This window comes from Thamnophis elegans, chromosome 9 (assembly GCF_009769535.1).
Source record: "Thamnophis elegans isolate rThaEle1 chromosome 9, rThaEle1.pri, whole genome shotgun sequence".
Taxonomy (NCBI): Eukaryota; Metazoa; Chordata; class Lepidosauria; order Squamata; family Colubridae; genus Thamnophis; species Thamnophis elegans.
In genome coordinates, this window is record NC_045549.1 from 4,003,233 (window position 1) to 4,015,806 (window position 12,574).

Sequence of the window (12,574 nt, forward strand, 5' to 3'; positions counted from 1 at the left end):
TCCAACAGGATTCTGCTTGTTTTTCAATTTGTAGTGAAAACAAATCCAATTTTTACAGCGTGACTCACTTGTGCAAAGTAAAGAGAAGGGAGGCCCGCTGACCACAGCAGAGAGAAGAAAAATGAAGAGGCCCGAAAACAGATTTCCGGCAACGGATTCCCGAAATTTTAGCAATAGCAATAGCAGTTCGACTTATATACCGCTTCATAGGGCTTTCAGCCCTCTCTAAGCGGTTTACAGAGTCAGCATATTGCCCCCACAGTCTGGGTCCTCATTTCACCCACCTCGGAAGGATGGAAGGCTGAGTCAACCTTGAGCCGGTGAGATTAGAACCGCTGAACTGCAGATAACAGTCAGCTGAAGTGGCCTGCAGTGCTGCACCCTAACCACTGCGCCACCTCGGCTCTTTCGGGGAAGCTGCAATCCCAGGATATTTGGAACCATCCGCGTTAAGAAGGATAACTCGCGGCGGCCAAGATGTGCCAAGTTTAAGAGTTCTCACTTGAAACACTCTAGAATTATTTTAGCTAAACGTCTGGAAACCGGGATTTTTCTATAAAGAGAGAAAGAGCCCAACTAGAAGAGGAAAATTATCATCGTCATCATCAAAACTCTTTTGGTGAAGTTTAGGGTGCTGCAAATTTGGGGGGGGGGGGAGATGTTTCCGCCAAGCAGGGAAGGATGAGGAGATGGAAGTCATCCAGGATACTTCAGGGTAAAAACTGCAGGAAAGTTGCACGGCCCATAAAATCCCTGGAGGATCTTAAGATGATATTGGACACCCGTTTGTCTGAAATGGGCTAAGGTTTCCAGCTTGAGCAGGGGGGGTTGGGCTAGAAGACCTCCCAGGTCCCTTCCAACGCTTGTTATTCTGTTAAATTCACGCCCAGTCCTGCTTCCAAGTTGAGAGACAAAGTGAAACCATTTGTCGATTCCATTAAAAGAGGCAGGGAGGCCAGTGAAGGAAGGAGATGAATTCCAAAGGAAAACAGTTTAGGCTGAAGCACTTCGACATCCAAGGAATCCTGCTGGAAAACTTGCCGCTCGACAGAAAGACTTAAGGAGATATCCAGATGTGCTAGGCCCTAAGAGGGACCTTTGTAGATGATTCCCCCTCCCAAAAAAAATATGGAGCATCTTCTCCATCACAGCTGGGATCCTCAACTCTCCAAATATGGTTGTTTATTTTTTTTTAAAAAAAGAGAGATCCAATCTAAAACTAAGGAGAAATTTCCTGACACCAAGAACAATCAATCAGTGGATTCTGGCTTATCACCAGGAGTTGTGGAGGTTTTTAAGAAGAGACTGGACAGCCCAGTGTCCAGAATGGTATTGGGTCTCCTGCTTCAACAGGGGGTTGGGCTAGAAGACCTCCAAGGTCCCTTCCAGCTTCTCTTCTTCTGTTATTAGAGTTTATTACATTCCTATGCCGCTGAGCTCCCTTACAAAGTGACTGAGCAGATTACAAACTATATGTATATATCATTCTCCCCCCACCCCCCGCTTATTATAAATTCATATTCCCCAAAGCACACAAAGGCAGAAGAAGCAACGGGTGGAAACTAATCAAAGAGAGACGCAACTTGGAACTAAGGAGCGATTTGCTGACAGTTAGAAGAATCAATCAGTGGAACAGCTTGCCTCGAGAAATTGTGGCTGCTTCAACATTGGAAGTTTTTAAGAAGATGTTGCACAACCCTTTGTCTGAAGCGGTGTAGGGTTTCCTGCCTGAGCAGAGGGTTGGACTAGAAGACCTTCAAGGTCCCTCTTCCAACTCTGCTACTCTATATTCTGTGTCAGTGTTTCTCAACCTTGGCGACTTTAAGTCCTGTGGACTTCAACTCCCAGATTCTGGGAGTTGAAGTCCACAGGACTTAAAGTCGCCAAGGTTGAGAAACACTGTTCGATGTATATATCAAATATATCAATCATCCACACTGCTTATTATAAATTTATGTGTATGGCAATTGCCAGATATGGGGACTTTTAACTACCAGAATCCCCTATTATTCTAGGTTTTATGACATCACTCAGGAACATCTGGTCTGAATTCCAAAGAGCAAGGAAAGTTCCACCCTTTGAACCACTTATGGTGAAGAGGTTTGGAAAAGGAGGCAAAACAAGAAAACATTCTTTCTCGTCCACCAAAATCTCTGCTAAATATTCTTTAAAACAAAAAATAAAATAAAATAATGTAAATCCCAGGGAATTCCCAGGAGACGGAGGAGAAAGAAAAAGCTATTTAAAAAAAATGTTATTGGCGTGCCACTCTTTTTTTTTTCCGAAAGAAAACAGCTGATAGGAAGAAATCTCATTTTGGTTTTTAAAAAGCTTTACTCCCTCAAGGGAAAAATAAAAATAAAAGAGATTTACAAAACAAAATAGAAAACAGAAAAAAAAAAAAAAAAACAGCCGGCATAAACTCTCCAGGACAGAATTATTTTGATTTTTTTTCCTTTGTTTCGACAAATATCACACTATTTAATTCCCCAATAAAACATTGGGAAAAAAAAGTGCCTACAATCTTCTTTATATCTAACACTTTTTTTTGCTACATATAAAATCTCAAAGCTAATTAATAGCAATCTTATGGTACCAACCCTTCTAGAACAGTTAAGATTATATACACATTTGAGGGGGGTGGGAGGCGGGGGGGGGGGAATAAGGGATATTAACAAACAGAATATTACAAAGTATTAAAGAAGGCAACTTTTCTTTTCGTTCTTCCGGGCGAGATCGGCTTCACTTGAAGTTGGCATAATCTGAAAAGGCATCTATATATTCTTGGACTACCTTGTAGCAGAATTCGTACTGTTCCTGTGGATTAGACAGAAGAGACAATGGGAGGTGAGTGATGCAACAAATCAGGGAATCTCTCCCCCCCCCCCCAAAAAAAGATCTTTGGAAAAATCTGGGAACGTCTCAGAATTCCTAAGAATTTGGGGAAATTCACACACAGAGAATTGTTCTGACCGAGGCTTCCCGAGAGCATGAAGCAAACTCCTGGTCTCATCAAAAATCCCTTTTAATAATTGACTGCGGATTCTGCTAATTCCCATCCAGCAAAGTCTTTCGAGGGATTGACCACAATCAAGTTCCCCCCCCCCCAAAAAAAATTCCATCGCAAAGCGAGTTTTGTCCCATTTTAGGACCTTTCTTGCCACCGTTGTTAAGCGAATCGCTGCAGGTGTTAAGTTACTGACATGGTCGTTAAGTGAATCCGGCTTCCCCATTGACGACTTGTGAGAAGGTCCCCAAAGGGGATCACTGCAACAGTCACATGTACATGTACAAATTTCGATCGCATGCTAAATTGTGAGCATGTGACCAGGCGGAGGGAGGCAGCGACGGACGTTAAGTCTGAAAAAATAGTCACTGTCACTTCTCCCCCGATGTTGTTATAACAGTGCACGGTCGCTAAATGAACTGTTGTAAGTGGAGGACAACCTCAACTAAGCTTCGGGGTCCCGTCGCCATGACGGGGGAGGCTTACCAGTGTTTGCACCATGTGCGGCCTCTGTAACCTCAAACTCTTCACCGTCTGGAAGACGTCCAGAATTCCTTCCGCCTTGACCCGTTCCAGGACGGTGCCCAACGCACAGAAAGTCCCCGTCCGGCCGGCTCCAGCACTGGGAAGGAGACAAAGAGGAGATCAACGGGGTCCTTCCTCCTGCAGCTGGGATGGCGAATCTATGGCACGCGTGCCACACGGAGCCATTTGTTAGGCCAGGGGTCAACAAACTGCGGCTCTGGAGCCGCATGTGGCTCTTTCCTCCCTCTGCTGCGGCTCCATCACCGGTCGGTGCCACAATTTTGAGAGGAGCTTCTAGTTCGGGGTGGGGAGAGAAGCACCGTGCGCCAGGAGAAGACTCTATGGCAAGGGGAGGGTTTTGCAGTTGTCTCCACAATTGATAGGGCTTTCGGTTAGGACAGGTAGAGGAAAAAGGACGCCGTGCTAGGAGGAGACTCTATGGTGGGGAAACTGAACTTCCGACCATCTAGGAGGAGACTATGATGGGGGAACTGAGGAGACTCTTATGGTGGGGGAACTGAACTTCCGGTCAGCTAGGAGGAGACTCTATGATGGGGGAACTGAAGTTCCGGTCAGCTCCAGAATTGAACGGGGGGCTTCCGGTTAGGACCTTTGTGGCTCCCGGTGTTTTCTTTTCTGTGGGAAACGGGTCCAAATGGCTCTTTGAGTCTTTAAGTTTGCCGACCCCTGGCATTGCCCTGGCAGCTCCAGCGTGCATGCGCCTGTTGGCCAACTGACTTCAGCCTTCATTTTCCGCTGTTTTTCAATCTCCGGAAACTTCAGAGAAGCACACCGAGCCATATTTGGTGGCACGCCAGCCGTCAGCTCCGGCACACATGCGTGCGCCGGCCAGCTGACTTTTCGCTCTTCCGGAGGATGGCGTTTTCGCCATCTCCCCAGGCTTTAGGAAAGCCTCTGGAGGCTGGGAAGGGCGAAAAACGGCCCCAACGAACAGAAACAAACTTCCTTGTGGTCCAGAGGCTTTCCGGAATCCTGGGGAGGTCGAAAAACAGCTCCAATGGACCAAACTGGAAGTTCGGAAACAATCCGTTTCTGGCTTCCGGAGGGGAGCCGGGAGAGGCCGTTTTCGCCCTCCCCACGCTTCAGGAAAGCCTCCAAAGTCTGGGGAGGGGTCGTGCATGCATGCCTGGTGTGTGTGTGTGTGTGTGTGTGTGTGTGTGGGACTTGGGAAGCAGAGAATACATGAGGGCGTGGCCAGCCAGAGGTGGCATTTGCCAGTTCTCCGAACTACTCAAAATTTCCGCTACCGGTTCTCCAGAACCTGTCAGAACCTGCTGGATTTCACCCGTGGGGCGAACCCCGCTGCTTACCTGCAATGCACCGTGATGGGGTGATTGCCGGACTGCTGCTGCTGCTTCTGCACCGCTGCTATGATATTGATCATGCCTTTCCCGTCGCTGGGGATCCCCACCTCCGGCCACCCGTGGAAGTGGAACTGTCGGATTTGACGGCTTTTGTTTTCCTGCGGGGGAAAAGGGGAGGGACGCTGAAGCAAGCTTGATCCCCACAGAATAATAAAGAATTGGAAGGGACCTTGGAGGTCTTCTAGTCCAACCCCCTGCTCAAGCAAGCAGGAGACCGTATACAACTGCAGACAAATATTTGTCCAATCTCTCGTTAAAAACTTCCAAGGTTGGGGCTTTTTGTGGCAAGTTGTTCCACGGATTAATTGTTCTCGCTGCTGTCGGGAAATTCCTATCTATTTCTAGGTTGCTTCTCTCTGATGTGGTCTGCCGGAGCTGGCAGCAGAGTCGGACAGTGAGGAGGTTGGGGAGGAACATGGGCCAGTCCTGGAGTTTGGGGAAGGCTCGGACGAGGGCTCTGCATTGGAAGCAGAGAGGGGGACCAGGGCCATCTGGGAGTTATGTGCTGCCTCCGGAGCCTCTAGAGTCGGACATCAGAGAGGCAGAGGAATAGGGGGAGCCTGTTCCCAGTGTGCGCATGCGCAGAGCTGCCAGAAGGCAAGAACAGTTAAGACCAAAGGGGCGATTTGGCAGTAAGGCTTGGAGATCATTTGCTTGACTCCCTCTTCTTTGTGGCAACCCCTGAGATATTGGAGGACTGCTATCATGTCTCCCCTGGTCCTTCTTTTAATTAAACTAGACATCCCCAGTTCCTGCAACCGTTCTTCGTATGTTTTAGCCTCCAGTCCCCTGTTCATCTTCGTTGCTCTTCTCTGCACTCTTTCCTGAGTCTCCACATCTTTTCTACATCGTGGCGACCAAAACTGGATGCCGTATTCCAAGTGTGGCCGTACTAAGGCTCTGTAAAGTGGTACTAATACTTCATGTGATTTTCACGTGATTGCTCCATCCAGAGTGATCCAAGGAGTTTTTCTGACTATGAAAGGATCTGAAACAGCCTGCTAACACTGCAGCTTCCCCCCACCCCCACCACACAAATCCTTTGCTTCAACAGGCCTTTTTTCCTTAAAAGGCACAACGTTTGCGAGCTGTAAACAACGGAAAATATTTTTCCCGGTGATCCTTGACTTATGGTGACAATTGGGACCAGATTTTCCAATAGTTAGCAATGCAGTTGTAAAACATGACTGCATTGCTTAATGATGGCCATCCCTGTGGTCTCTGTTGCCACTGTTAAGTGAATTAAGAGCTTGTTAGGCGAGGGCATTTCCTGCTGGTTTCCCCAACTAAGTCATAGGGGAAGCCAGCAAGAAGTGGGAAGTCTTCAAGGTGGCTTGAAAGCAGATTGGCAGGCTGCTGGTGGATGGGAGAGGGGGGGGGAGCACGAGGGCGCAAGAAGGCGTGGTGAGAAGAGTGCATGGAGGTGCCAGGGAGGTGCATCGAGGCTCAGGGAAAGTGTGCAAAGGCATGCAGGAGGCATGGTGAGGCTCAGGGAGGATGGGCAAGGGAGATGTAGTAAGGCTAAGGGAAAGTGCACGGGATGGAGGACCTCAAGTGCAAATGCAGAGGGGATGGGGAGGATGGGAGAGACTTACTCTAGCAACTTGTGACATTCTCTGCTGGCTTCCCCATTGTCTTTCTGGGGAAGCCAGCGGGAAAGGTTGCAAATGGCGATCGCAAGATCACTCTGCAACCAGTCATAAGTGTGAGCAGATTGCTGAGCAACCAGATTGTGATCTCATGAGTCTGGGAACGCTGGGATGCCAAAAACTCAGAGTTGTATTCAGTCGTAAGCACTATTCACTCGGCACCGTCATAACTTTGGTCATTTAACATATAACTCTGGTCGTCAGTTGAGGACTACCTGTACAGTGTATCATCAGCTCTGCATCCTTTTCCAGAGACCAGGAACCTGTCATGACTGGCGCGTCCCTGCAAACCTAGGCCAGGTTTCTCAACACGTACCCTGTTGTTGGTCACCAGCAGATCCCGCACTGTGTAGCTCTCACACTCTTCCTCCTTCTTCAGCTCTATGGTGATGTCTCCGTAAGATACAGAGCCGTCCGAAGGCCAATACTGACCACACTTCTCCTAGCGAGCCAGGAAACAGGAAAGACAGGACCATGAGAAAGCTCACTGAGAATGTCAGCATATTCATGAACTAGCAGAGACATGGTAACTAGGTCGGCCAATGAGGCTTATTTGGAAACAGAAACTTAAGTAAGAAGTCTGGGCGTGGCTCAGCTGTACTAAGCTCTGAACTCGGAAACCAACTTCTCCGCTGACTGTGTTTTGCCTGCAGCTACTACCACGTTAGAGAATTCACTATTGGTATTGCACATTTACTCATTATGTACCGTATTTTTCAGAGTATAAGACGCACCCTTTCCCCTCAAAAAAGAGGCTGAAAATCTGGGTGCGTCTTATACACTGAATACAGCATTTTTAGCCTCCCGAAACCCCGCCCCCTTTGCAAAAATGGCCGTGCATAGCCTTTAGGAGGCTTCCAGAGTGCTCCTGGGGGCTGGGGAGGGCAGAAATGAGCGAACAATGGGCCGTTTTTTTTTGCTCAATTTTGCCCTCCCCAGTCCCCAGGAGCACTCTGGAAGCTTCCTAAAGGCTATGCATGCCCTTTTTTTGACAAAAAATGGGCCTGTTTTTGCAAAAAAACAGGCCGTTTTTGGGAGGTTTACAGAGTGAAAAAAGTATATATTTTTAAAATTTGCCTCTTCAAAATCTTGGTGCGTCTTTTACTCCGCTGCGTCTTATACTCTGAAAAATACGGGTATATAAAGAAGTTCGTGAATCCTGCTAAATCAGTTATCTGTGTGTGCTTTCTGGATTTGGTTCTTCTGCAACAAACTCTGACAGAGAAGAGGTCTTTTGATGCCTTCTCCTTCAAGGCTACGCAAGGGAAGGATTGCCCGGCACCCCAATGGCGGTTCTTGTTAGGTTCTCACCCATGGAGATCAAGGGTGTTCTCAGCTGGTTAGTGAGAGGGAGATCCTGCTCTCTGAGTCTGGTGGTTTTCTTGCAGACGTTTTATTACCCAAACTAGGGAACGTCATCAGTGCTACGAGGGAATGGGGTTTGAAGAGTGGAGGAAAAGAGGAAGGGGGAGGAGAAGAAATGTGGGGTCCTTGGTGCTCTCTGAGCTTGGTGGTTTCCTTGCAGACGTTTCATGACCCAACTAGGGAACATCATCAGTGCTAAAAGGAAGGGGGGGTTGCGAGGAGGAGGAAGAGGACTGTGGGGTCCTTGGTGCTCTCTGAGCTTGGTGGCTTTCTTGCAGACGTTTCATGACCCAAGAAGGTAACATCATCCGTGATAGAAGAGAGTGGGGTTTGTGAGGAGGATTAAATGAAATCACGGGAGGCCCTGAAAAATTAACGTGGCGGGGAAGCCCGCCTTCCCGGCACCCCGATGCTGAGCCACGGCGGAGAAAGAGAAGCCAATCTCCATCTCTCCTTTGCAGGAACCTCGGAGGTATCTAGTTGGCCGTTGCGGGGAAGAAAACGGTGGGTTTTGGAGAGCTTTCGCCTGATCCAGGAAGCGCCTGGATCTCAAGGCCACTTGTTCCTCTGGAGGTTCTTCTCCAGGTTAGCTCACCTGGCCCCTCTCTTCCAGCTCAGTCAACATCACGATGGAGCAGGATTTCCACTCCCAGATCATCCGCCAGAAGTCCTCAATGGTGTGCTGGAGGGGTCCTTGGCTGGCGATGTAGGAATCCTTTTGACGGTAACCCTGGGAAACGTTGAAACGGGCGTCACAAGGATGGATAGAAATCACAATAGCCCTTAGACTTATATACCGCTTCACAGTGCTTTCACAGTCCTCTCTAAGCGGTTTACAGAGTCAGCCTCTTGTCCCCAACAATCTGGGTCCTCATTTTACCCACCTCGGAAGGAGGGAAGGCCGAGTCAACCTTGAGCCGATCAGGATCGAACTGCTGGCAGTCGGCACAATTAGCCTGCAATGCTGCTTTGTAACCACTGCGCCGCTGTGTTCCTCCCTTCCCACCTAGCAATAGCGCTCACACTTACAAACCGCTTCACAGTTTTTTCCAGCCCTCTCTAAGCGGTTTACAGAGTCAGCCCCTTGCCCCCAACAATCTGGGTCCTCATTTTAACCTACCTCGGAAGGACGCAAGGCTGAGTCAACCTTGAACTCCTGGCAGTGGGCAGAGTTAGCCTGCAATACTGCATTCTAACCACTGTGCCACCAGGAAGAAGAATGAGAAAGGGAATTAAGAGAGGGAGGGAGGGAGGGAGGAAGGAAGGAAAATAGCAATAGCACTTAGATTTATATACCACTTCACAGGGCTTCACAGCCCTCTCTAAGTGGTTTACAGAGTCAGCCCCTTGCCCCCAACAATTTGGGTCCTCATTTTACCCACCTCGGAAGGAGGGAAGGCTGAGTCAACCTTGAGCCAGTGAGACTCAAACTCCTGGCAGTCAGCAGAGTTAGCCTGCAATACTACATTCTAACCACTGTGCCACCAGGAAGAAGAATGAGAAAGGGAATTAAGAGAGGAAGGAAGGAAGGAAGGAAGGAAAATAGCAATAGCACTAGATTTATATATGACTTCACAGTGCTTTACAGCCCTCTCTAAGCGATTTACAGAGTCAGCCTCTTGCCCCCAACAATCTGGGTCCTCATTTTACCCACCTCGGAAGGATGGAAGGCTGAGTCAACCTTGAGCCGGTCAGGATCGAACTGCTGTCAGTCAGCAGAATTAGCCTGCAATATTGCATTCTAACCACTGTGTCACCATTAGGAAGGAGAATGAGAAAGGGAATTAATAGAGGAAGGAAGGAAGGAAGGAAAATAGCAATAGCCCTTAGACTTATATGCCGCTTCACAAGGCTTTAGCCCTCTCTAAGCGGTTTAGATGAGCCAAGGTGGCGCAGTGGTTAAATGCAGCACTGCAGGCTACTGCTAGATCAGCAGGTCAACGGTTCAAATCTCACCGGCTCAGGGTTGACTCAGCCTTCCATCCTTCCGAGGTGGGTAAAATGAGGACCCAGATTGTTGGGGGCAATATGCTGACTCTCTGTAAACCGCTTAGAGAGGCCTGAAAGGCCTATGAAGCGGTATATAAGTCTACTGCTATTGCTATTGCTATTGCTATTGCTAGAGTCAGTATATTGCTTCCAGCAATCTGGATCCTCATTTTGTCGACTTCGAAAGGACAGAAGGCCGAGTCAACCTTGAGCCTGGTGAGAATTGAACTGCCAAATTGCAGGCGGCTGGCAGTCAGCAGAAGTAGCCTGCAATACCGCACTCTGACCACTGCACTAAGATATTTCTTTTTATCACACTTGTCTTTCCTGTTAACCCTTTTGCAATCGGTATAACATTCTTTTGGCCTGTTTTGCTAAGTAAGGAGGGGAGATTAACATTGTTGTAGTATATTAATCAGCATTCCACAAAGGAGGATGCTATGCGTACGTGTGTTAATCTTCCTTTTTTAATAACACTTTTTAAAATGTCTCTTTTTTGTTGTGTTTTTCTCTGTCTCAACATTTTGCCGTTTTGTGTTTGAACATTTCTTGAATAAACTAAATATTGTATGCAGAAATAAAAAGGAAGGCGGACGCTTACACTTTAAAAAAAAAAAACCTATTCAAAGATTTCATTCCACAGATTGAATTTTCTCAGCTCGTGTTAGAAAATTCACGAGTGGCGCCGTGGCCTAGAGGTAGATCTCTCGCCTCACAATCAGGAGGCCGTGAGTTCGAGCCTAGGCAGAGGCAGATATTTCTCTCTCTCTGGGCACATTGAAAATATATCTGCTGAATATAACTCCGCCCTGGCAACAGGAAAGGCATCTGGCCAGTAAAAATTCAGCTCCATTCAGTTTCCCAGAATCCACCCCGCAAGGGATTACGGGTTCATTCAACGACAAACTGCAGAATTTTAACCAAGTGTTGTGGTGGCCTAAAGGTGGGGCTCTCGCTTCATAATCCAGAGGCTGTGAGTTTGATTCTAGGTAGGGGCATATATTTCGGTTCCACCACAAAACCGCGTTCGACTAAAGCGCGCTCGACGAAACCACATAGCTGATGTCATCACAGGGCGACAACAGCGCGGAGACAGAAGCACGCTGTAAACGCTAAACCTAAAATTAACCCCTAAACCTAAACCTAACCCCCCTAAACCTAATCCTAAATCTAACCCTAAACCTAACCCTTAACCTAACCCTAAACCTAACCCTTAACCTAACCCTAAACCTAATCCTAACCCTTAACCTAACCCTAAACCTAATCCTAATCCTAACCCTTAACCTAACCCTAAACCCAACCCTAACCCTTAACCTAACCCTAAACCTAACCCTTAACCCTAAACCTAACCCTTAACCTAACCCTAAATCTAATCCTAACCCTTAACCTAACATTAAACCTAACCCTAAACCTAACCCTAAACCTAACCCTAAATCTAATCCTAACCCTTAACCTAACCCTAAACCTAACCCTAACCCTTAACCTAACCCTAAACCTAACCCTAAACCTAACCCTTACCTTAACTTGAATCGGCTTGCTTTTAAAGCGCTATTTAAAGCGCCCTTCTTTCTCCGTGCTCGCTGTTGTCGCCCTGTTGATGACGTCAGTGACGCGATTTATTTATTTATTTATTTATTTTTAATATAAAGATTTTATTGGTAAAAAGAAAATACAACATCCATAACTTGTAACAAACAATACAACTACATTTCGCGATATTCCCATACTATCAAATCATTATAAACATCAAAGGTTAGGTATCTTTCCCTCCCTCTTTTCTTCCCTCCCCCCCTTACTTCCTTCTCCCCTGCCTTCCCTCCTTTCTTTTCTCCTTTCCTCCTTTCCTTCCCCGTCCTTTCTCTCCCTCGGTCCCCCCCTCCTTCTCACATACCTTTCCTCCTTCCCTGCCTCTTTCCCTCCTCCTTCCTTTTAATCTCCCTCCTTTCCTCCCTCCTTCCCTCCTTCCTTTCAACTCTCCTTCTCTCTTTCTTTCCCTCCCTCTTTCCCTCTTTACTACCCTCTTCTCTTCCCTCCCTCCTTCCTTCCCCAGTTTTTCCTCTTTCTCCTCTTCTTCTTTCTTCCCACCTTCTTTCCCTTCTCTTCTTTCTCTTCCTCCTCTTTATCCTTCCCCCCTTCTTCTGCCTTTCCTATTCCTCTCCTTTCTCCTCTCCATCCTGACTTCCCTACTGCCCTCCCTCCCTCCCTTCTAACCTTTATTACATTTGCATGTTTTCCTCTGCTGAGGACAACCTGGTGACGCGATTTAATCGGGCGTGCTTTAGTCGAGCGCGGTTTTGTTGTGCCATGTATATTTCTCTCTCTCTCTGGGCACATTGAGAATATATCTGACGAATAGAACTCTGCCCTGGCAACAGGAAGGCCATTAAATACTCAGCTCCAATCAGTTGCTCAGAGTCCGCCCCCCCGCAAAGGATGATGGGGGCGTTAGAAGAAGATGGTGATGTATTATAAAATTCATGAAAGTAGAAGACTCACGTCAATAAAAGAAGCATTTACGTAATCTGTGTTTTCCTCGCCTCTCTTCACTGGAATGATAACTCGGTTGAACTCATCTGCAGGGGGGGCGGGGGGAGAAGAGACAAAACCACTTTAGAAATCTTTGGTAAGAGGCATTGAAGGAAGGATTCTGGAGT

The 12,574-nt window shown here is 47.5% G+C and overlaps 1 protein-coding gene across 3 annotated transcripts in view; it reads right to left on the reverse strand.

Moving 5' to 3' along the window:
- Positions 1-2,425: 2,425 nt before the first annotated feature.
- PTPRA (protein tyrosine phosphatase receptor type A) overlaps positions 2,426-12,574 on the reverse strand; it is a 108,644-nt gene continuing 98,495 nt past the window's right edge. For all 3 annotated transcript variants that reach the window (XM_032223954.1, XM_032223952.1, XM_032223953.1), the window contains 6 exons: positions 12,417-12,493; positions 8,527-8,661; positions 6,883-7,008; positions 4,864-5,015; positions 3,494-3,629; positions 2,426-2,817 (listed from right to left, as the gene is read on the reverse strand). In XM_032223954.1, the coding sequence (XP_032079845.1) occupies positions 2,743-2,817; positions 3,494-3,629; positions 4,864-5,015; positions 6,883-7,008; positions 8,527-8,661; positions 12,417-12,493 (701 nt within the window). In that variant the 3' untranslated portion in view covers positions 2,426-2,742. The remainder of the gene's footprint in view (positions 2,818-3,493; positions 3,630-4,863; positions 5,016-6,882; positions 7,009-8,526; positions 8,662-12,416; positions 12,494-12,574) is intronic.